Source organism: Sinocyclocheilus rhinocerous, unplaced genomic scaffold, assembly GCF_001515625.1.
Source record: "Sinocyclocheilus rhinocerous isolate Xijiao unplaced genomic scaffold, SAMN03320098_v1.1 scaffold588, whole genome shotgun sequence".
NCBI classification, from domain to species: domain Eukaryota; kingdom Metazoa; phylum Chordata; class Actinopteri; order Cypriniformes; family Cyprinidae; genus Sinocyclocheilus; species Sinocyclocheilus rhinocerous.
In genome coordinates this window covers 1,199,507-1,224,689 of record NW_015635063.1, presented here as the reverse complement: position 1 = coordinate 1,224,689, position 25,183 = coordinate 1,199,507, and the positions used below count along the sequence as shown (strand labels likewise).

General features: G+C 38.3%; 2 protein-coding genes across 8 annotated transcripts in view; both read left to right on the top strand.

Annotated features, from left to right (window-relative positions):
* The window catches only part of ptprfa (protein tyrosine phosphatase receptor type Fa), a 207,242-nt gene extending 193,577 nt beyond the window's left edge, over window positions 1-13,665 (top strand). The window contains exons 26-34 of the mRNA XM_016560916.1: window positions 816-935; window positions 1,843-1,997; window positions 2,080-2,365; window positions 4,676-4,854; window positions 9,107-9,233; window positions 10,698-10,823; window positions 10,897-11,051; window positions 12,009-12,144; window positions 12,266-13,665. Coding sequence (XP_016416402.1) covers window positions 816-935; window positions 1,843-1,997; window positions 2,080-2,365; window positions 4,676-4,854; window positions 9,107-9,233; window positions 10,698-10,823; window positions 10,897-11,051; window positions 12,009-12,144; window positions 12,266-12,334 — 1,353 coding nt within the window. The 3' untranslated portion in view covers window positions 12,335-13,665. The remainder of the gene's footprint in view (window positions 1-815; window positions 936-1,842; window positions 1,998-2,079; window positions 2,366-4,675; window positions 4,855-9,106; window positions 9,234-10,697; window positions 10,824-10,896; window positions 11,052-12,008; window positions 12,145-12,265) is intronic.
* Window positions 13,666-15,322: 1,657 nt separating this feature from the next.
* kdm4aa (lysine (K)-specific demethylase 4A, genome duplicate a) overlaps window positions 15,323-25,183 on the top strand; it is a 17,910-nt gene continuing 8,049 nt past the window's right edge. Inside the window, exons 1-13 of one of the 7 annotated variants that reach the window (XM_016560900.1) lie at window positions 15,323-15,437; window positions 16,678-16,837; window positions 16,946-17,121; window positions 17,893-18,007; window positions 18,416-18,609; window positions 19,534-19,583; window positions 19,678-19,781; window positions 19,865-20,002; window positions 20,124-20,533; window positions 22,023-22,183; window positions 22,264-22,817; window positions 22,893-22,946; window positions 23,022-23,942. In XM_016560900.1, the coding sequence (XP_016416386.1) occupies window positions 16,691-16,837; window positions 16,946-17,121; window positions 17,893-18,007; window positions 18,416-18,609; window positions 19,534-19,583; window positions 19,678-19,781; window positions 19,865-20,002; window positions 20,124-20,533; window positions 22,023-22,183; window positions 22,264-22,817; window positions 22,893-22,946; window positions 23,022-23,942 (3,024 nt within the window). In that variant the 5' untranslated portion in view covers window positions 15,323-15,437; window positions 16,678-16,690. Of the gene's footprint in view, window positions 15,438-16,677; window positions 16,838-16,945; window positions 17,122-17,892; window positions 18,008-18,415; window positions 18,610-19,533; window positions 19,584-19,677; window positions 19,782-19,864; window positions 20,003-20,123; window positions 20,534-22,022; window positions 22,184-22,263; window positions 23,943-25,183 lie in introns of all 7 variants that reach the window. The other 6 variants (XM_016560898.1, XM_016560897.1, XM_016560901.1 and 3 more) reach the window with 6 other exon arrangements.

Sequence of the window (25,183 nt, the reverse complement as noted above, 5' to 3'; positions counted from 1 at the left end):
GTTAGTTTATGTTTACTAAAGTAGTTAACTAATATTAACAAATGGAACCTTATTGTAAAGTGTTACCAAAAATTATAATAATAATGATCATACTTTTTTGATATGGTGGCCAATATTGTAGATCAGTACTATACAAATGTAATTTTATTTGTGTATTTATTTATTTGTTTTTCTGCAAAGTTTCATTCTAGAATATGTGCTTAAAGTCATTCAAATGTTTGAATATACTGTAGACAAACACACTGTAATACACAGTTGCACTTGCTGTGCTCTATTGTCACAAATATATTGTGCATCGTGAGAAGAAACAGGATGATATTCATTCCACAATAGGAATTGCCTTTATTTCCTTCTTTAATTCAAATGAAAGGTTTGATGAACGGGACATCAGGAACATCCTCAATTGGGAAAATGAAAAAAATACTTTGTTCACTTTAAAGATGCAAAATTATGGGCGTTGGGTTAATCAGCCATATTTATTAATCAGCTTGAAGAAGTGCACAGATTGTACCTATTCTTTGTTGAGGAAGGACAGCAGTGTTTACGGAAGCCCAGATAGGTCACTCTAATGCATCTCAACCCCAGACCTGCCGGCCATTACTCACACAGCCCTCTGTGCTCAGTGTGTGTGTGTGTGTGTGTGTGTGTTCACAGTATGTGACCCGTGTGTGTTATCAGAGCCGGAGGTTCCGCCACAGTTCTGGCCGGTCTGTGGTGCGTGATGCCCCCATCTGCTTCAGCTGGCCTCCTCTCACCCGTCTCCTGTGCTCTTATGGTCCCTGATGTGTGATGTTTGTGTGTGTCTGTGATTGCAGGTGAAGTGTGATCAGTACTGGCCGAGCCGTGGAACAGAGACATACGGCATGATTCAAGTGTCCATGCTGGATACAGTGGAGTTAGCCACCTACAGCGTCAGGACCTTCGCTCTCTATAAGGTCTGTGTGTGGCAGTTTATAGATGATGTAACTGACATATATTTTGATTTTTCTTTTGTTTTTGATTGTACCAGCAGTCAGAAATTATTTGATTTAAATTGTATTCTGTTGAAAAATATAATGTAATGAAAACCTTATACACAAAACAACCAGAAAATAAGTTTTAGGTGTTCATTTTGATTTATGTTTGACACATTTTTTAAACAGTCAGATATACTGCATTCACACATATGACTAAAGCTTCTGCTCATTAATGCTGAAAATGTATTTCTGTGATGTTGAGATGTTGCACAGCGGATCTGAATAAATGAAGATGGAAAAAGTTCCACAAAAACATCCAAATTTAATTAACAGTAGAAGACAAATCTGCCTCTTGGTAACTTACAGTCTGCTAGGATACTAGGATACTAGCAACATTTTCAAAAAAATGTTTAATTAGAAAAAGATTTTATAACAATTATATAGGCTTTTATAGTAGATTAAATAATGACTGTACATTTATATTTAACTTATTATATTTTACAATATATTTAACTTACATAGTTTATGCACATCACATGGCAATTCCAACATTTAGATAGATAGATACCTTTTTACACCACAGACTGAACAGAATTAAGTATTGCTTGATAATTGGTTGACCTAAATTGGTATTATCTAATTGTATACATAAATTTAACAGCTGAATAATTTTTGGTTGATTGTAATTCATTACATACCTTTCTATCAAAGTTATCTGACATTATCAAGATGAATTTGTCCTGACACAGTTTAACTCTGAGTTCTTGTCATATTTTATTACCATTTTCTAAACTATAGCGAATAAACTGTGACATAATGTGAGAAATGTTGAAGGTGTCTGAATACATTTTGGTTTGACTGTATCTCTTTAAATGTCTTGAAACAGAATGGGTCAAGTGAGAAACGGGAAGTTCGGCAGTTCCAGTTCATGGCCTGGCCGGATCACGGCGTTCCCGAATACCCCACGCCAATTTTAGCCTTTCTACGCAGGGTCAAGGCCTGCAACCCACCTGACGCCGGACCCATGGTGGTGCACTGCAGGTAGAGCATGATGTCTGCTCACATATCTATTAACATGCGCGTGTGTCTGTGAATTCAGTCTACATCTGTGTTTCCATGGCAGCGCTGGCGTGGGTCGGACAGGCTGTTTTATCATAATAGAGGCCATGCTGGAGCGGATGAAGCACGAGAAGTCGGTGGATATCTACGGTCACGTGACCTGCATGCGCGCTCAGAGGAACTACATGGTGCAGACGGAAGATCAGTATATCTTCATCCACGAGGCCCTGCTGGAGGCCGCCACCTGCGGGAACACAGAGGTCCCGGCGCGGAGCCTGTACACACACATCCAGAAACTCACGCAGGTGTCACCAGGAGACACTGTCACCGCCATGGAACTGGAGTTTAAGGTCAGAAAACACACACAGACTTCATCCTAACCTGCCACGTCACAACAGGGTTCCTGTGTCCGTTTTTCTCTTCTCACTGAAAGCAAAACACAGCATGAAGGCACAAAATCACAGCCGATCAGAACGTGTTTGATGTTTAGTGTACAGCTCTATGGAACCAAATGACAAACCTATGCCTTGTTGCTTGTTAAAATGTCTGATTAGCATGCAAAAGATATTTATCTTGCCTCATTTTTGGAGTTGGGAACAGGGTTATTGTTGTTAACTAAAACTGTTTTGTTAATAGAAATACAGCTGGAATAAACTGAAATATAAATATTGGATGATAACAAACTAAATTATAAGTGCTTCATAAATGTTAATTATTATGACTGAAATAAGTTTTAAGCTCAAGCATTTAAATTACTAGGTATAAGAATCAGCACTGGTCATTGGTAATGAAATATAGGGAATGCTTCAAGTTAAGCTCAAGTTAAGTAAACGTAATAATGTTGATTATTAAATTAACTGGAAATAAATAAAAACTAAAACTGAATGAATGAACGAATGAATGAATGCACATAACACAATTACTAAAATGAAACCTGAAAATCTAAAAAATAAAAGGTAACGCTTAAAATCAGGTCTCACTTCAAAAATGATAAAAAATTTAAGTTAAAAAATATCCTAACTAATTGTTAACTAATGTTAACATATACATCTTTTGATTTTAATAGTGAATAAGTAAATGTTAAACTTAACATTAACTAAGATTAATAAATGCTATATAAGTATTGTTCTCAAATGAAACATTATTGTAAAGTGTTACCATAAAAAGCTCATTCAAATATTAATAAACAATATAATAGTAAATAAATAACACTAAAATAACACTGATTGGGAATCAAGAACAAGTGTTTATTCAAAAACATTTCTCATTTTGTTAACGGAACCGGAATGATTGTGTAGAATCTGAATCTGAATTAGTCATTTCTTTATGATTCTCATCTATAATGGTTAAGCTTCATTTCATTTTCAGTAATGCTACACTAGAACAACTGCTGTAGAAAGAGAAAAGATATGCACGCTGAAATTTTACCAAAGCAAAAGTGCACATTTTAACTGCTTAAACAGTAAGTTGGTGCTGATGGAGAAGCTGACAGGCCGTATCTGTGACTGTGGTGAGAGCTATAGATGCATGCAAACACTCATTTAACATACAGCAGCTGTCCTCAGAGACGCTCCACAGCCCGGATGATGAGGCTCAGAGCTGCTTTACATGCAGGATCATTATAGATCCGCCGAGGATGTAATCAGGTTTTAATGCTTGATGTTGTTTCACCAGCGGATAAGAATGGTGTGATTCTGAAGGGCCAGTGCAGTCAGAGCTGTGTGGAAACACGTTTGGCTTTCCCTGCACAACATGAATGATTTTAATGGGCTGTTTTTCCCATGATGCATCTTTTTGCATCATTTGAAGGTTTAGAACAAAGGCACTCAAAACACCTCATTCTCCCCAAAGAAAGATGTCAAATGTTGACGATGGAAAAAACGCTTTAGAGTTTCAGTGTGGTAATCAACATTATGCCATGAATACTGAACTTGAGCTTAACTATTGAACTCGGAGCATTCCTTCTGATTAATGACCAGTGCTGAATGTAATATCTAGAATGGATTATTATACAGTATAATGATGCCAGATAAGATGCACACAAAAAGCTGATATTTAAAAGAAACATATTTTATGGAATATTTATTCTAAACTCACAAAAAGAAAAAGAAAATGACAGTATGCTAATGTCTGAAAGGCTAAAATGTCATCTTATTAATTGTCCTCAGCGAGTCTGTAAGATTTCTTCATGTTTTTGAAAGAAGCTTTTCTGCTCACTAAGGCTGCATTTATTTGATCAGATATTTTAATATTCTGTAATATTATTGCAATTTAATTTTGTAATTTTTAATATTAAGATGTAATATATTCCTGTGATCAACGCTGAATTTTCAGCATCATTAGTCCAGTCTTCGGTGTCACATGATCTTCAGAAATCATTCTAATATGCTGATTTGCTGCTCAAGAAACATTTCTGATTATTATTAGTGTTGAAAACAGTTGTGCTGCTTCATATTTTTGTGGAACCCGTCATAATTTTGATGAAGAGAACAGTATTTATGTAAAACTCCATCTTTTGTAACATTATAAATGTCTTTACTGTCAATTTTGACCAATTTAATGCATCCTTTGTTTTTTCAACCTTTGATTAGTGGTGTGTATGATTCTGTTTCAGGATTTCAGAGCAATATGAATGTGTTCTGTGTCTTTTCTCACTGCAGAAACTGGCCAACTCTAAAGCACACACCTCTAGATTCATCAGCGCTAGTCTGCCGTGCAACAAATTCAAGAACCGACTGGTCAACATCATGCCCTTCGAGTCCAGCCGTGTGTGTCTGCAGCCAATCAGAGGGGTGGAGGGGTCCGACTACATTAACTCCAGCTTCATCGACGGATACAGGTATGTGAATCAGGGTTTGCGATTGCAATTCAGTAAATTCCACTTCCTGTCATTTCAATTCAACATCCTGTAGTGCGGCTAACTTGATTCAAACTCACTCGTAAAGTGAAAGGGAGCCAGATCTTATTCAGAATTTTGCCTGAAGTCATAAACAGAGATCTGAGAACCAATTGAGACCAACTGTGAATCAGACTCTGGAGAAATCGGATGAAAGATGGCGTGTTCTTCTGAAGAGGTGCTGCTGCCACGAACGGCAGCGAGTCTCTCCGTCACTGTCCCCCGTCTCTTTGACTCCTGCTGGATGTGACAGCTCAGAGTCATGGCCCGTCTCGGAAGTCTGCGTCTGCGTGTCTACTGCCTTTGTGCTGCTAGTTGTCAGGACAAATTGTTCTTATTGGCAGGACTGTCCATAACTGGAGCGCTATCAGCACTGGGGAATCGACGTGGCCCTGTGGCCCCGAGCTGACAGGTGATGCACACAGTTCAGCGCACAAATAAAAGGATTACCCATCATGAGGAGTCCGGTCTCCATGAAGAGCTCAATCCATCACAGACGCACAGATAAACGTTCAGACTGCAGTGGGTTTGAGTCAAGCCCACCGCTCAGACACAGAGTTAAGGCATAATTCCACCAACAACATTCCTAGCATTGATATTTTTCCAAATTGATACAGATTTATCTTCCGACCTGAAATATGAATGTTAATGACTGTGAATTAATTGTGTAAATATGTAGTCTGATGAGCTGTGTGTGCGTTTCAGAGTGAAGCACGACACTGTGTTCATTTATGCGCGAGTGGCTCATGATTCAGTGTTTTCAGTGTCTCGGTTAACGGTGAATGCTGCTCCACATGAAATCTTCACCAGTGCTGTGAGTTTGGGACACTTATAACGTGCCTTTGAAAATGCATCACACACCAACCAATTATAATGAGAAGTGCATTAGTTAGGAATAAATATTATTGTAATTTTACTGTTGTTCTGTAAAATACAATTAAATAAATAATAATAATAAATACTTGTTTTTTTATTTTACAATACAATATTAATATTGAATAATAGTAACATTTCTTTATTGGCTTAATTTTTTATATTTAAATAATAAGAAAATAAAAATATTTATTATATGTGTTCTGTGTCTTTTCTCACTGCAGAAACTGGCCAACTCTAAAGCACACACCTCTAGATTCATCAGCGCTAGTCTGCCGTGCAACAAATTCAAGAACCGACTGGTCAACATCATGCCCTTCGAGTCCAGCCGTGTGTGTCTGCAGCCAATCAGAGGGGTGGAGGGGTCCGACTACATTAACTCCAGCTTCATCGACGGATACAGGTATGTGAATCAGGGTTTGCGATTGCAATTCAGTAAATTCCACTTCCTGTCATTTCAATTCAACATCCTGTAGTGCGGCTAACTTGATTCAAACTCACTCGTAAAGTGAAAGGGAGCCAGATCTTATTCAGAATTTTGCCTGAAGTCATAAACAGAGATCTGAGAACCAATTGAGACCAACTGTGAATCAGACTCTGGAGAAATCGGATGAAAGATGGCGTGTTCTTCTGAAGAGGTGCTGCTGCCACGAACGGCAGCGAGTCTCTCCGTCACTGTCCCCCGTCTCTTTGACTCCTGCTGGATGTGACAGCTCAGAGTCATGGCCCGTCTCGGAAGTCTGCGTCTGCGTGTCTACTGCCTTTGTGCTGCTAGTTGTCAGGACAAATTGTTCTTATTGGCAGGACTGTCCATAACTGGAGCGCTATCAGCACTGGGGAATCGACGTGGCCCTGTGGCCCCGAGCTGACAGGTGATGCACACAGTTCAGCGCACAAATAAAAGGATTACCCATCATGAGGAGTCCGGTCTCCATGAAGAGCTCAATCCATCACAGACGCACAGATAAACGTTCAGACTGCAGTGGGTTTGAGTCAAGCCCACCGCTCAGACACAGAGTTAAGGCATAATTCCACCAACAACATTCCTAGCATTGATATTTTTCCAAATTGATACAGATTTATCTTCCGACCTGAAATATGAATGTTAATGACTGTGAATTAATTGTGTAAATATGTAGTCTGATGAGCTGTGTGTGCGTTTCAGAGTGAAGCACGACACTGTGTTCATTTATGCGCGAGTGGCTCATGATTCAGTGTTTTCAGTGTCTCGGTTAACGGTGAATGCTGCTCCACATGAAATCTTCACCAGTGCTGTGAGTTTGGGACACTTATAACGTGCCTTTGAAAATGCATCACACACCAACCAATTATAATGAGAAGTGCATTAGTTAGGAATAAATATTATTGTAATTTTACTGTTGTTCTGTAAAATACAATTAAATAAATAATAATAATAAATACTTGTTTTTTTATTTTACAATACAATATTAATATTGAATAATAGTAACATTTCTTTATTGGCTTAATTTTTTATATTTAAATAATAAGAAAATAAAAATATTTATTATTATTATTTTAAATGATAATAATAATAAATACCTGCTTTTATTTCTGTTACAGTTCAGTGTTATTACTGCAGTAGTAATATTTCTTTGATTTAATTTTTATAATTTAAATAATAAAATAAAAACAATATTTTTATATGATTTTTTTATAATAAAATGTATTTTTACATTATTTTTAGCTGACCACATGCCTGGTTCTGTTACTATTTATGAATCGTCATGTCATTATGTCTTATCATTTGACTTATTCCTTCTTCTTTGGAACACAAAATGAGAAGTTTAGAAGAATGACGACACTGCTAATTAGACAGTTCAGCACTCATTATAGAAGTATGGCATCAGAATGCTGCGACTGACCAATCAGAGTTAAGTATTTCAGAGTGTGTAGGATTAATTTAGTATGAATAGTGTTCATGTTAAAGACATGCTTATTTTGTAAGCAATTACTTTTCATATCTCTTCTTTTTGCTGTAGTCTGTTCGATGGATTGTGCATTGAAAACACTTTATTGAAGAATTTCCTTTGAATGAAAAACTGGACAAAATGGATATTAAAATTGCATTACCTAAGACAGTATCTATGTGGTCTGCTGTGACTATAGTCTCTGAGAATCATTGATTCAGTGCAACTTTCTGCCACAGTGAACATTTACTGCAAATATCAGTGCTTCATATGAATAGTCCTTTACTAACTTCCTGAATCAAGCACTTCCTTTGCTGCTGCTGAGGGGTCATGTGAGGCGGAGGGGCGGAGGTGTGTCAAGAATCTGGACTCATTATTGGCCCTTAATCAAATTAACGGCCAATCAAAGAGCTCCCACTGCATCTGCCGCTGTACTGAAGTGTAAACAGCGTAATTGGCAGTAATCGTGTTTGTAATGAAGGACAGAGGGAGAAGGGCTTTCACATGCTTTTAGCTTGATAAGCTTTCAGCGTGTGTGTGTGTGTGTGTGTGTATGTGTGTGTGTGTGTGTGTGTGTGTGTGCCCTGCGTGAAGATGCGTTCACTCATACAGTGACCAAATGTGCTGAAGTCAGTGAGAGTCACAGATCATTGACAATATGGGTGTGTCTAAGGAAGCTACATTTTATGCAAATAAGCAGTGATGTAAGATATTGTAGTCCAAGACATTGGACATTAATTTAGGATTTCAATATAAGAGGTATTCACAACATTATCACCTCACCACGATGTCATAAAAAAAGGATTAAAAGTTCAGTTTTGATGTTGACTTGAGAAAGCCTGGCCAAAAGTTTGAAGGTGTTAAGGTCATGCAGTCATAGATAGATAGATAGATTTAAGCGGCAGTACAGTTACTCAGAGTCCTGCACTAATAAAATCACTGAAAGAGAATAATGAGGCTGCTAAAGTCAGATTAGACATTTCCTGCCCTTGTTCAACCACGTCAGAAATGCATTTGCTCAGTTTATCTCAAAAAACCCTTCAGCAGAGACCTCGGGATCTCACAGCAGGACACCAGCATGAGCGTGACACAGTCAGAGTGATCTAGAGCTCTGTCTCTCTGTCTCATCCTCCACACCCAGCATCTTTCTCACCCGTCTCACACTCTCTCTCTCTCTCTCTCTCTCTCTCTCTCTTACTGCAGCTTTATCTTCCGGTCAGTCTGTGTTGTGCATTTATGATCACAGTGACGGAGCAGCAGCGCCTCCTGCTGTTAGACTAGAGGAATCACTCTTCCCTCAATCTTCCCACGTCACTCCTGGAGAGAGCTGTTCATTAGCATTCTGTCTAGATTCATGTGTTTTTAAGCTGTATCTTCTTGTGTTGTTCCTGCAGGCAGCAGAAGGCGTATATCGCCACACAAGGTTCTCTCTCTGAAACCACAGAGGACTTCTGGAGGATGCTTTGGGAGCACAACTCCACCATCGTGGTGATGCTGACGAAGCTCAGAGAGATGGGACGGGTGAGTCCACGCCATTGTCACTGTGCCAGATTCTCACATTCCTGCACAGTGAACAAAGTCAATGTGAATGGCTCTTTGAAACCCATTTTACTTCTGTAATGTGAGTGAAACAAGATCTTCAAAACGGCAAAATGTAGGGCAGCTCTTGAATGCATCCATTGGGAATTGATTGGATTGTGAAATGTTGTTCATCTTTGATGTCCTGTCGACTTTAAGGCAGGGTTATTTTCATTAACTAAAATTAAAACCATAAAAACATTTTCATTACTTGGCATAAAATAAAATAGAAAAATATATATTTTTTATTTTTCAGCTAGCTGCCAAGGCAACATTTCTAATTTTCATTTAGTTTCTAAATTCTAAATTAAAAAGTCTAAAACTTGAAAACTAAAATGTAATAAAAACTAATGTATATAGACATATTTTAAAAAATATATATTAACAAAAATTGTGTATCAATGCTGTTAAAATAAAACGCTTTAAGGCAGCTCTGCTCAAAACACATTCAGCTGTTTAAATCTTTGATTCCATGTCACACATTGCAACGCTTTTGCTTTTTAGCAGCAAAGCGTGAAGTTTATAGAAATATGAAGAGGAGAACTGCACAAAGAAACAGTTGTAATAGTAGACTGAATTATAATGCAGCTCATGAAGTAACTTTTTGTGTGTGATTGCCTGTTAGTCTATTCAAGGTCATGGAAAATATATGTTCATGTGCAGCTTTAATGAGCAGAAGATTTACATGGATCTGCTTTCTTTTTTTATGAATCATTCAACAGTCCCATCAGGATTTCGCAAGACTTTTTTTTCTAATTTTGCATCCCAAAGTCACTGAATTTGCTGCAGCTTTTCTCAAAAAAATTGTGGTGATATTTGCAGCAAATTTTGCATGGTTTTGCATTAAAAACCTACCATTACCATCATTATTTAATACTGCTCAATACTATATAATACTGTTACTGTAAATAACTTTGTGCATAATTACTGAAATCATTTGTGGTTTGGCAGTTCAACACACATTGATCAATTTGTTTGGGCTCAGATTTATAGATTTTGATTAGCTACTATTGATTCTCTAAAAGGAAAACTAATGCAAAAATGCAAGCTGCTGCAAATAATGAGAAGCCTGGTTATATTTGCATTCATTATTGCAACTGCATGATCGCAAAACCCTGAAGGGACTGATTTAAGTGTATCAAATAATAATAACCAAATAAACATGCAATGTGGATGCAGGAAAATGTCTGAGTACTCTGCTGCAATTGTTACAAAAAATACTCTTGATTCTCAAATGACTAATGAAATTTTAATGATGCTGAAAATCAGCTGGTTGTATGCTGGCCTCAGGCTGTCATTCTGTGCATTACACCACAGAGACAAAAGGCAAAAAATAACATTGGGTTTTGGACAAAGCAATTGAGCCAAGTGTGCACTGCTCTTATAATCAAGTGTTTGGCTCCACAGGAGAAGTGTCATCAGTACTGGCCTGCAGAGAGATCCGCACGCTACCAGTACTTCGTCGTGGACCCCATGGCTGAATACAACATGCCGCAGTACATCCTACGGGAGTTTAAAGTCACAGACGCCAGGGTGAGTCGATCAGACGTGACCGCATGACTTCAGCTGTGCTGTGTCTTTAAATCACACTCTCATTCTCTCTCAGGATGGCCAGTCTAGGACGATCCGTCAGTTTCAGTTCACCGATTGGCCAGAACAAGGCGTGCCAAAGACAGGAGAGGGCTTTATTGATTTCATTGGCCAAGTCCACAAAACCAAGGAGCAGTTTGGTCAGGACGGACCAATTACTGTTCACTGCAGGTGAGAAGCAGAATGAACGAGCGCAGCAGAGCATGTAGTGTGTGATTGTAGTAGCACTGGCTGATATATTGAATATTCAAAATGTGGTAAATCTATATTAAAAATGTCTCAGTCTAAGATTTTACTGACTGTATCCCAAAGCCGACTTTGTATCTGTACATGACAGTTTAAAAGTGTAGGGTCAGAAAGATTTTTTTTTTTCCCCCAAAAGAAATTGGTAACGCTTTAGTATAGGAACCAGTTCTCTCTATGAACTAGCTGCTTATTAGCATGCATATTACTAGCATATAGGCTGTTTATTAGTACTTATAAAGCACATATTCTGCATGACCATATTCTACATCCCTAATTCTACCCAATACCTCAACTTAACAACTACAGTAATTAGGAGTTTACTGAGGCAAAAGTAGTTAATAGTTAGTTAACCATGGGAACTGGACCCTAAAATAAAGTGTGACCAAGAAATTAATACTTTTATTCAGCAAGGATGCATTAAATTGATCAAAAGTTACAGTAAAGACATTTATAGTGTTATAAAATATTTCTATTATGCATGCTGTTCTTTTGAAATTTCTATTAATCAAAAAATAAAATTGAATTAAAACAAAAATAAAACTGGTCAAGGTTTCAACAAAAAACAGCCCAACTGTTTTCAACATGCTTCTTGAGCAGCAAAGACACTGAAGACTGGAGTAATGATGGGTTATGAAAATTCAGCTTTTCATCATAGGAATAAATTACATTTTACAATATATTCAAATAGAAAACAGCTATTTTAATTTGTACAAATATTTTACAATATTACAGTTTTACTATATTTTTGATCAGTTAATAAAGGCTGCTTTGGTGAACAGAAGAGACTTATTTGAAACAAATTTTATCGACCCCAAATATTTGACCTCTAGATGTTGTGTGTACAGTATGTGTGCTGAACTGCTGTCTCTCTCTCTGTCTCAGTGCTGGTGTGGGCAGAACAGGGGTCTTCATCACTTTAAGTATTGTTCTGGAGCGGATGAGGTATGAAGGGGTGGTGGACATGTTCCAGACCATAAAAACGCTCCGCACGCAGAGACCTGCCATGGTACAGACCGAGGTAAACCTGACACCCCAGCAATAGTTCACCTGTCGTCATTCCTCCAAATCAGACTTTTCATTTTTAGGCAAAGCATTAGTTCAGGGTGTTTTAGTCATGCGTGTTTTAACTGTGTGTGCAGGACCAGTACCAGCTGTGCTACAGAGCAGCTCTGGAGTACCTTGGCAGCTTCGATCACTATGCAACATAACCACTCCCAGAATGCCTCAGAACGGAGAGCCGCCACTTGTTTCTGAGCCATAATCATCCTACCTATTCAGTCACCACTGCTGGAGAGAGAGAGAGAGAGAGAGAGAGCAAATCAGAAGAGAGGAGAGATCACTGGAACTTCAGCGCAACCCTGTTCCTCTTCTGAAAACAGCAACAAACGCTTCCTTCTGGTCTCTAATGCTCAGCTCCTGTCTCTGTATTACCTTACTGCTTTATGATTACGATCGTTTCATTTTCATATCGATCAACATCATCCACCATTGTTTTTATTATCATTATTATTATTGTATCATCATTACGATTGGTATATCTGTCAGAAAATACAATATTTGTATCATTTATGCTGATCATTGCATATCTGAGGGGTTCTTTTTATTCTTATTTTTTTCTTATATTATTATTATTCCTTTATAATTTTTTCGTATGTATGTTCAGTTATTTTTAGCACATGTGGACATGTATTTTCACATGACCCAGGTTACTAATACTATAAGAGGTGTACTCAGAGCTGCTGATGATTTCTTACTTTTTATCATTATTATATTTTAATGATCTACTTTTATTTGGTGGGAAAAGGGGAACTTTTATAAAATATACAATTAAAACAACCTTTTCACCTCCTGATACTTTATAAAACAGTATAATCAAGTATAAAAGAGATGAAACGCTTACACCCGAGTTAGTGAGCTTAATGAACCTGCCGTCGTTAAGGACACTGAATAAACCAATGAAACGAGAGAACGCGTTCAGAGCCGTTCTGCTCTGAATAGCAGTGAGCAGACGCTTTCTGGAAACCCTCCATTCTTGAGTGAAAGAAAGACAAGAGAAATGGTGTTCCTGCTGCCACAGCAAAGTCTTTATCCCATGCCGGGTCAGCTGGGGTCAAAGATCAGGCCTCGACCCGACAGACCTGCACACACACACACATGTACAGCCATCACGTACCTCCAGTAGAACCACGGCCATCCGTCATTCGCTCAGACCAGCAGCTGAAGTGGGGAAAGTCTGCGGCAGAAAACAGACGGCTGAGGCTGGGACTCTCCACGTGTGGTATTATTAACGGCCATCCGATCATTTCTCACTGTGGCTCGTAAAGACAAATCTCCCGTAACGTCGCGACAGCATCATCAGACTGAAAATATGTGCATACTCAAGTGTTTCTTTCCTCCTATGGCCTGAGCACAAAGTAAGATGAAAAATGCGGACACGGGAAGAATTCATTTGACTTTGTGTTCGCATAGAGACAAAACGGCATTCAATCTGTTGTACAGGCGGTCTGTTTTCTATTTGTTAATAAAAAGGAGGGAAATATGTGTTAATAAAATGCTTCATTGGGTTTTGTACATGTTTATTGTGGGGATTTCGCTGCTGTATCCCGGTTCCTTCAGCACATTTCCCGGGAACAGATGGCTGGTCCCTCTCCAGTGTGTTTGTGTCCTTGCCAGAAATCCAGAGCTGCGCAGCCAAGGCTAGTCAGCCCACCGGCCATTTTAGTTTAATGTGAAGGCATGTGGACTGGATTCTTCCTGTTCTACATGATTCATTAGTTCTGGAACACCTGGAGACATTAGTCCTCCTCCAAAAATCTCAGCGACCGGACAGCAAAGTTTACTAATTCTTTTGGAAGCTAATTATCTCACTAATTAGGCACAAATTGTCCCTTTGGTCTGAGGTCAGAGATGTTGTTCCCATTGTAGATTAACAATTAACAAATAATTAAGCCTAATTACCAGTTTGCAGACAATGATCAATGTCTTTGTTTATTGCTGGAGATACACAGATAATTTAAGTGCACATTTTTAACAAGTGGTCTGAAAATCAACAATTTGTCCTAAGGTTAAAATAAAAAACAGGCCATAGTCATTTCAAATTTATTTTCGATATTAAAGATGCAAAATGTAGTAAATTGCACAGAGGCATTACTGTATGTTTTTGCACAAGTAACATATATTGAATTTATATATTTATATCAGTTTTATAAATAATGTCTATTCTCTATATAATCATGCATGGCTCTACGATGATCTATGATATGGGATATACAAATAAGTCTATAGTTATATATTTATACAGTATACCACATCTAAATGGTTGCATGTGGATTTAATGAGTCGGGTGAGATGTATAGAGTCAGATATATAATCTTTATAATTTACAGTATACACAACTATTTAGTCTACACGGATAAACAATATTGTATAATCTATATTATAAACAATTATATGACTACATGATGCATACAGAGTTATCTATACAAATAATCTATATAACATTCATATACTATATACTCATACATGTGGTTCTGTATAATATTTGAAACATAAGCATGTTCAGACTATTTAATAAGTCACTTTAAGGCTAAGTCTATGCTTTGTATATGATCTATATATAGGGTTAAATTTGTATGTATAAAACATTCATAAACACCATAGGCCAGTAGGTACATCATGTTATCTATGCAAGTTAAGTTTTTTTTTTTTTTTAAATATGTAACTCTATATGAGATGCATGGAAAGGGTCCCATTAGGATGCATAGTAATATATACAAATACATTTGATCTACATTATCTATAGCCTTATAAATATCTATAAGGTTATATATGTGCTATAAAGACATCATAAGACTTAAATGAAGTTTGTGTTACATTAATCCATTTTATTTGTTTATTCTATGTCTTTATGACCCCATAATCCATATAGCCAATAATATAGATTGATTTATACAAAAATACCTAGGCTATATAATCTATTCCTTTCCGTTCCTATGATTGTGCATCTATATCATATATGGCATGTGGAGCATGTGTAGATTATATATCTACAATCCATATTCTATGGCCTCATAAGGTTCAAATGGAGAGAATTTTCCATACTATCTATATGGCCCCATAGGGTTCATGCGGAGTGAGTTGATTAGGGTCCGCGCGCAGGGGAACGCCTTCTTCCATCTTTGTCAACAGTGTGTGCGCATGCGCAGTCGCGCTGCACTCTAATGGAGGACATGTCTGATCTGCAATCGTCTTTTTCTGCGCTGTTTCTCTGAGTTGCGCCCTCAACACCCGTCAGCTTCGCCCGCGGCACCCGTGAGTAAACTCCTCTCGTCCTCTCCTGACACGTATGATCGGGTGTTTGTGTGTGTGGAGTGATTTCATGCGTATTTTAGTGTGTGAATTTCGTGTTTACAGTAATTAGCCACCATGCTCATCAAAGTTTGGAGCGGCTCAATAATTCATGTAATAACACAGTTATACACTACAAAAAGCCGTTATTTACAGCGTGTGAATGGATATGAGCGTGTGTGTGTTGCGCTGAAGCGGTGTGTGTGTGTGTGTGTGTGACAGGAGTAAGTTTGTGTTCATTTGAGCGCCTTTAGCCGTCAGCGTGTTTGTTGTTGTTTTTTTGCGGTGAGTTTGAGAGATTTCGGGGTCAAAACTTTCAGTGGTCCTGAGCAGAACCTCGTGATGAGATCATGACAGATGTATAAATATGATGCTTTTATCATTAAACACTCTGAATGGTCAGATATGATGCGTTTATCAGGCGAATGTCCGCTAGCATGCTAGTGTGAGTTTACAGGTGCTTCTACATTCATAATCTTAAACACTACGGTGGCTTAATGTTTTATTATATAGCGTGTGCTTGAATAAAATAGTGCAGTGAGTGTATTTCTGTATGTAAAGTTGCATGTGGTTTATCATATAATGTTAATTTATTTTAAATGGTTCTAATTAAAAGTGTATTTCTGTCAGTAAAGTCAATGAGCATGTTGTCAGCTGTCACAAGTTATTTTGTTGTATTATTTCATGTTTAAATCAATATAAACGTGATCAGTGTCCTCTAATCAACTTTTTTCTTGGTGTTTACTGAATATTTGTTTGTATTTAGTTCAGGTTGGAATATTTATACTTTTTCTGCCCTTATTTTTATTATTATTGGTTATCTGGGATTCTGGCGAGGACACCTGCTATTTATTGGTTCTAATTATATTTAAATATGATGTTAAAATTTTTTATAATTAAATGTAAGAAATTTATAATTATTTATGGAAATTAATTATTATATATTTTTTAGATTTTTAAGTAATAATTAAATTTAGCTTTTTATTGTTTTCTTAAATAAGTATTTATTTTTTATCTTTTTCTTGTTATGCAAATATTTTGAATCACTTTAAATGAGCAAGAATATGTGTTATAACTAAACAGGTCTTGCCTAGTAGTGGTGGTTTACATGTGGAGTTTACTAGTTGGTTAGGTGATGTGTTACGTGTTTAGTTTTGTTTATGTGTTTGTTGCTGAAATCTTCATCTTCCTGTTTCTCTTACAGTCCAAGTGGCAGAATGGCTTCGGACTCGGTCTCTCAAAGCTCCCAGAGTCCTGCCACCAGGATCATGACCTTTCATCCCACAAAAGAGGAGTTCAAAGACTTCAACAGATACATTGCATATATGGAGTCGCAGGGGGCTCACAGAGCCGGGATGGCTAAGGTCAGTGTATAAAATGTATTCAGCTCAAATTGCTGTGAGAGGCTTTTTTTGGTTGTTGTGGAGGATCATTGTAGGTTTGCATGGCTCACTGATGTGCTTGTTTGTCAGGTGGTGCCACCAAAGGACTGGAAGCCCCGGCGCACATACGATGACATTGATGACCTGGTGATTCCCACACCGATTCAACAGGTGGTCACTGGCCAATCAGGTCTCTTCACTCAGTACAACATCCAGAAGAAGCCGATGACCGTCCGCGAGTTTCGCAAAACTGCCAACACAGACAAGTGAGCAGCAAAGGATTCTTTAAAGACTTCTTAATAAATATTCCTGGTGTTATTATGCAGGATTAATAAATGCTAATTATTTTAAGTAATACTAACATTCTCCACCTTTGACGTGACTACTACATTGCTATTCAGAAGTTTTGGGTCTGCTTTCGTTTAATAAAAAATTACAGGAAAAACTGTAATATTGTACAATTTTATTATTACTTAAAATAAATGATTTTTATTGTGATATATTTAAACTATAATTAATTCTTGTTATGCAAAGCTGAATTTTCAGCATCATTCCTCCAGTCGTCAGTGTCACATGATCTTCAGAAATCATTCTAATATGCTGATTTGCTGCTCAAGAAACTTTTCTGATTATTATCAATGTTGTAAACAGGGCCATTTTTGTGAAAATGGTGATACATTTTTTTTTTTCAAGATTCTTTAATTAATAGAAAGTTCAAAAGAACAGCATGTACATTTATACCAGAAACCTTTTTTGACAAATATAATTTGATCATTTAATGCATCCTTGAAAGTATTAATTTCTTTCAAAAGTGCTAATTCAAAAAAGTTCTGACCCCAAACTTTTGAATGGTAATGTAAGTCTGATTGAACAGAGAAACATAATATTATCCAATAATATGCTAACCTACTTTTCTTGATGCATAAAAGTAAATCCATTGACATTATTGCTCATGGTATATTCTTTTTCACTCTGAGACACATGAAGTTGATGCATGACTGTCACCATAATAAAAAGGTTCTCTAACTCGACTGCAGGTTCTGTAATCCCAGATATGCTGATTTTGATGAACTAGAGAGGAAATATTGGAAGAATTTAACATTCAATCCACCACTATATGGGGCAGATATCAGTGGAACCCTCTACGATCCAGTGAGTAATCTGCCCTTTTATATTCATGGAATATTTTTTACTATTATGTTTCAGTTACACCCATTGTTTACAGTGTGATAATAGTGCTATACAGTGATTACAGATATATACAGTGGTGTGAAAAAGTGTTGGCCCCCTTCCTGATTTCTTATTTTTTTGCATGTTTGTCACACTTTAATGTTTCAGATCATCAAACAAATTGAAATATTAGTCAAAGATAACACAAGTGAACACAACATGCAGTTTTTAAATGAAGGTTTTTATTTTGTTTTTACCTGTGTTATCTTTGACTAATATTTCAATTTGTTTGATGATCTGAAACATTAAAGTGTGACAAACATGCAAAAAAATAGGAAATCAGGAAGGGGGCCAACACTTTTTCACACCACTGTATGTGACTGTATACAGGACGTGACGGAGTGGAATATTGGCCTACTGAACACTATTTTGGACACGGTGGAGAGAGAGAGTGGAATCACAATCAAAGGAGTCAACACTCCATATCTTTATTTCGGGATGTGGAAGAGCACGTTCGCCTGGCACACAGAGGACATGGATCTCTACAGCATCAACTACCTTCACTTTGGAGAACCCAAGTCCTGGTAATGTCACAACTAAATCTTGTTTTTGGTCAGCATTTTCGTTGTTATTATTATAGTTTATTTTAAGTATATTTTGCTATTCTCAGTTCATTTGATCAATTCATTGAGTCATTACTAGTGGTCGACCTATCCGTATTAGACAGAACTGTTAACGACGACGGCGAACAAGAGGAAGAATGTGAGCACTGTGTGTTCAGGCGCTAAATAAAAGTTCCACCTCGAACGCATCGGCCGATGCCGATATTTGAAAAATACAAAATATCGGTCGATATATCGGCCTTGGCGATATATCGGTCGACCACTAGTCATTACATTGATTCAAACCAGGATCTGAGACTTTTTGGCAGTTTCATTTAAAAACAAGCTCATTTGTTCATATTCACGACCATTTTTTTGTTCCATTGACCATTGGTTTTGTTTTTGTTTTGTTTTTAAAGAAATTACTATATTCAGCAAGGATGCATTACATTGATCAAAGGTGACAATGAAGACATCTATAATGTTATAAAATATTTCTATTTGAACTTTCTATTCATCAAAGAATCCTGAAAAACAATGCATCATGCTTCCACAAAATTATGAACTGTTTTCAACATTGCTAATAATCAGAAATGTTTCTTGAGCAGCAAATCAGCATATTAGAATGATTTCTGAAGAATCATGTGCCACTGAAGACTGGAGTAATGATGCTGAAAATTCAGATTCGATCACAGGAATAAATTACATTTTATATATATGAAAATAGAAAGCAGTTATTTTAAGTTGTAATCATATATCAGATCAAATAAATGCAGCCTTGGTGAGCAAATGAGACTTTTTTTCAGCTTGAAAAAGCTAACTGACCCTAATACTATTCATACTGTCCTAAAGAGATTTTAAAAGCATTATTACTTGGTCTTGAATTGAAAACGGGCTCTTCTACAGGTACATTGTGCCTCCAGAACATGGGAAGCGATTAGAGCGTCTTGCTAAAGGTACAGTGGTCTTCTGAAAACATATCATTAGTTCCTGTTCCTCTTCAGCTGCTCATTAATTAACTCAGTACTCTTTTAATTTTCATTCATGCAGGATTTTTCCCCGGAAGTGCCCAAAGTTGTGAAGCCTTCCTGCGACACAAAATGACTTTAATTTCACCATCTATTCTGAGGAAGTATGGGATACCCTTTGAGAAGGTCAGATGCTTGATTTTTATTATCTTATCCTGTCATGCCTGATTTTATCTCAAGATTTGTCTTCTTTCTACTCTATTCATCAGGTCACACAGGAAGCAGGCCAGTTCATTGTGACCTTCCCGTATGGATATCACGCTGGGTTTAACCATGGCTTCAACTGTGCGGAATCCACCAACTTCGCCACCCAGCGCTGGATCGATTATGGAAAGCTGGCGACATTAGTATGATATTTCGCATACATCGCGTCCCCTCAGTTTTGAGTTCATTTTTGGAGTACAAGTATGAGTGCAAGTATGGTACCGCAGGTATGTTTTTGTTTGTTGATGTGCGTCTCTTTCTCAGTGTTCCTGCCGGAAGGACATGGTGAAGATATCCATGGATGTGTTTGTTCGCAAGTTCCAGCCGGAACGCTATAAACTTTGGAAAGCAGGAAAGGACAGTGCGCCCATCGACCACTCAAAGCCCACGCCAGAGGCAGCAGAGTTCCTGACAGATGGAAAGACCGAGAATGAGACAGGAGAGCTCAGCGATAGCAGCAAAGCAGAAACACAGGAGAAGAGAGGAGAAGCAGAGGCTGGAGAGGAGCAGAAAGCAAACACGGACAGTGGAGAGGAGGACAAGACTGAAATGTTGAAAAGTGAAACAGATGGTGCAAAGGAGAATGTAGAAGCAGAGAAAGGAGGTCCGGAGGTAGAGGAGAAGAAGCCTGATAGTGATGAAGAACCAAGCAGCACCTCCGAGCAGATCAACAGGTGTGTAAAAAGAAAAAATGTGGCCATTTTCGCAGTCTCCATCTCAGATGTTGATAGGAGTTCGCTTTGCTTTTAGTCTGTGGTTCATTTGCTTACACAGTGCATTATGAATGTGAAGTGCTCAAGTACTCATTCACATAATTCCAAACATTTTTTGGCTATTACATGTTACTATACAAACCTAACCACTGCAAAACATGGACATAGAAGGAGCTTTTCTTCAGGGGGAAAAAAAACATTGTCAACTACACACAGAAACCCAAAGGTCTTCATTTATTGTTCCGTTTTATTTTATGGATCCTGATGACGATTAATAAAATCTCAAGATCAGTCTTTTTCATTTTTTAGTGGCTATGTGAATGTATTTGTACAGCACTATTCACGTTATGCTGTATTGTGTGTATAGTGACAGCTGAGGGGTGTTGTTAGGTATGGCATGCAGCAAAGTGACGTACAATACAATGTGACGTCAAGTGCCTTATTGTTTTTATATAATGGTTACAACACAAGCTTGTAACACTCCAAAGAGAAAGGAAAACTTGAAATCGCATCGTATGACCCCTTTAAGAACACAAATTTTCATTAAGCATTATTATATGAAGCAGTGTTGTTAAGACTAAAACTATTAAAAACAAATTCCGTTCTTTGCAGTAGAGCTTAAATAAAACATAGCAAGTGAAAACAAACTTGGACGAAGGTTAGAAATGTTGCATTGGCAACTAACTTATTACTAACTTATTACTTAATTGCTAAAACTGAAATAAAAATTTAAAGCTAAATAGAAATATTATAAAAAACAAAGTAAAAAAAGACAAATGCACATAACCAAATAAAACTAAAATTTGTATGAAAGCTGAAAATATAAAAATAAAAGCTTTTTCAAAATATTATTATTAAAGATATGCTAAAAGATATAGTAATTGAATTACATTTCTAAAACTAGTTTAATTGAAAATGTAAAACATGCATTTTGCCTTTCAGTAAATACTTACCGACAGTAAGTATACTATAAACATGCTCTTTAATTTTTACGGTATAACACAATTTGTCGCATTTCTCCTGAGGGCTACATTTTATGCTTTATAGGCTTATCACATGCTGTGTGGTATCGGCGTTTGGTATCGGGGCATTTTAACGAGTACGAGTACGAGTACAGGAGGCCAGTATCGGGCCCGATACCGATACCAGTATCGGTATCGGTGCATCCCTAATTATTATTAAAGATATGCTAAAAGATATAGTAATTGAATTACATTTCTAAAACTAGTTTAATTGAAAATGTAAAACATGCATTTTGCCTTTCAGTAAATACTTACCGACAGTAAGTATACTATAAACATGCTCTTTAATTTTTACGGTATAACACAATTTGTCGCATTTCTCCTGAGGGCTACATTTTATGCTTTATAGAGCACAGTGGTGATGGTTCATGATGGTTCATGAAAAAGGTGTTTTTTTTAATCCTCTGATTTCCCTTCTCTTCATACAGTAGCACTCCAAAGCAGAATGTGGGGCAGAAACGGCTCAGACCCAGCCCTGACGACAATCAAGTAAAGGTAGAAAAAGAGGACGAAGTTGAGAAGAAGAAAGCCAAACTCAGCCAGACTGAGACAGATGACAAGAATGAACAATCCATCTCCGATGACCCAGGTAGAGCCTCATATACAGCAAATGATACACCGGCGATGCTGTAATAAAAAGGCTAAAACAACCGATGTGTATTTCTGCAGGTTATGCGCAAGCTGAGGAGACGATGGAGACAGACACGCCCCCTCCACAACAGCAAGAGAATCAAGCCCCTCCCTGCATGGAGGTGGAGCTCTCGCCATCAAACCCCACCTCCAGCAGTGATATCACAATGCAGCAAAGAGATGATGTCACTCCCTCTGAACCCAACGACGTCACCTCATCCTCACAATCCACAAACAGCATCACTGATGATGAGGCTCCGAGCATTGATGTCACCTCTCAGTCCGAACACGTCACTCAAAGCTGTGATGTCCAAAGCAAGCCCGATGACATCACTCCAAACGATGACCTCACTGATGCGCAGCAGAGTGACATCACGGCCCATTCGTGTTCCAGTGACATCCCTGCCACTTACGTCACGCCTCTAATATTTGTAACCAGCAGTATCTCCTCTCTACATGGCATTTACTCCGCCCACACCTGTGATGTCTCTGCTGAACCCAGCGACAGCACTATAGATACCATCATCCCTAGTCCAAGTGAGCCTGGCATTAACTCCTCCCATACCTATGATGTCCAACCAGAACCCAACGACATCGCGGTCAGCCCTAAACACGAACCTGGAATTAACTCCGCCCACACCTGTGATGTCACCACAGAACCCAGTGACATCACCATCAGCGCTGAACATGAACCCAGCATTGGCTCCGCCCACAGCTGTGATGTACAACTAGAACCCAGCAACGTCAACATCGGCATTGAAAATGAATCCAGCATTAGCTCCGCCCACAGCTGTGAGGTCCAACCAGAACCCAGTGACAGCACCATCAGTGCTGAAAAAGAACCCAGCATTAACTCCGCCCACAGCTGTGATGCCCAACCAGAACCCACCAACATCACCACCAAAGCTGAAAATGAACCCAGCATTAGCTCCGCCCACAGCTGTGATGTCCAGCCAGAACTGAGCAACATCATCGACCCTAAACACGAACCCAGTGTTAACTCCGCCCACACCTGTGATGCCCAACCAGAACCTACCAACATCACTGTCAGTGAACACGAATCCAGCATTAGCTCCGCCCACAGCTGTGATGTCCAACCAAAACTCAGCAGCATCATCGTCGACCCTAAACACGAACCCAGTGTTAACTCCGCCCACACCTGTGATGTCACCACAGAACCCAGCGACATCACCATCAGCCCTAAACATGAACCCAGCATTAGCTCTGCCCAGAGCTGTGATGTCCAACCAGAACTCGGCAACATCATCGTCGACCCTAAACCTGAACCCGGCATTAGCTCCGCTCACACCTGCGATGCCACCACAGATCCCAGCGGCATCACTGTCCACCCTGAACACGAACCCAGCATTAACTCCGCCCTCACATATGATGTCATCACTGAACTCAGCAACATCAGCGTCAGCCCTAAACACAAACCTAGCGTTAACTCCGCCCACACGTATGATGTCATCATCAAACCCAGCAGCAGCGCCATCAACCTTAAGCTGGGCGAGTCGCGGTGCAGCTCTGCGTCAGCGGGCGGCAGTCAGATGTGTCCACCTGCGGTCCAGCACATCTTCCAGAGAACGCTGAGCCCCGCGGAGGTGCTGCATGTCCACAGCTACGCTAAAGGAGATTACAGCGATCTCGAGCCGCGCATTCGGCACGAGAGAGACCGAGACAGCGACTCTGATAGCGACTCTCAAGAGGACAGCAAGGTGCGTATGTGCCATCTGACTCTGTTGTTTAAGCACCTGATTCACTAAAGGAATAGAGTGCTGCAGGAATGACGTTCATTTGTAGAACATCCTCTAAGTTTGCATCACCCTGGTTCCCTTGACAAAACCTTAATAGTATGTTTCCACTGACTTTTGGAAAGTAAGCTGTCACCAAGAAAAGTTTATGATTCTTATGTTTTGTTCATCTTGATAATCGTCACAAATAAACACAATTTTTATGAATTTCGAAGCCTAAATGCAGTCACTGAAGTTAAAAAGCTAAAGTTAGGCTATAACACACTACACCATGGTTGCATGACTTCAATGCCACCATCAGTAAGCTTCCATCAGTGCTTTAATTAAAAAGTATTTTCCCTGAAAGTTTTAGTTAGAATAGTTTGCAAGAGAGTGATTAGACTGTAAAAGCCACTAGTGAGTAGATGAGTTTAGTTTATTTCCCCGACAGCCTCTGTAGTCCCATTTAGCCACTTGGTATCAATTAGGCCTATATTTTTTAAGACAAGTAAAAGCTTTAAAATTCACCAGGGTGTATTGATGTGTTTTATGTTGTAGAATAAAATGTGAAAACACCTTGAGCTTGTGATCACCATAGACTTTATTTCAGACATTTAACCAAAACCACATTCATAAAACCCATTGACAGTGGAACCAGAAGGTTTTAGGACTCATTCCTGCAGCACTCTATAATGCAAATTAGTCAGCATTGTAAATACATTTACAAAATTAGTTCCTGACATATTTCTCCTTGAATGCATGTGCTTTAGATTGTGGAGGATTCAGTAGACTCCCTCATGCTAGCAAACTATGCTGTTACTGTGCAGCATCACTTTACTGCCAGTCCCAGATATTTAAATTGATGAAATTACACTCAACTGCATCTCGTGTCTGGATATATGCCCGCTTACAGCGCTCTTCATCATCTGATGAATAACTCTTGCCATCAATTAATGACATGCTTGAATATCCCTCTTAATAAAAGTTTGGGCACCACCTGCTTTCCACGAGCAGTAGAAGAGTGATGTTAATCGCTCCAGGCAATATAATAATATACTAAACCTAATTTACTCAGAAAAGAAAGTGCTGAAAAGAATGACAATAACTCAATGTAAATACTCAACAATAACAGCAATAGTAAATGCACTTCTGTGCATTTAGCTTTGAAATTGAGTAGATTTGCAAAGCAAAAATGTTCTGAATGCATTTACACATTTTATTTATTT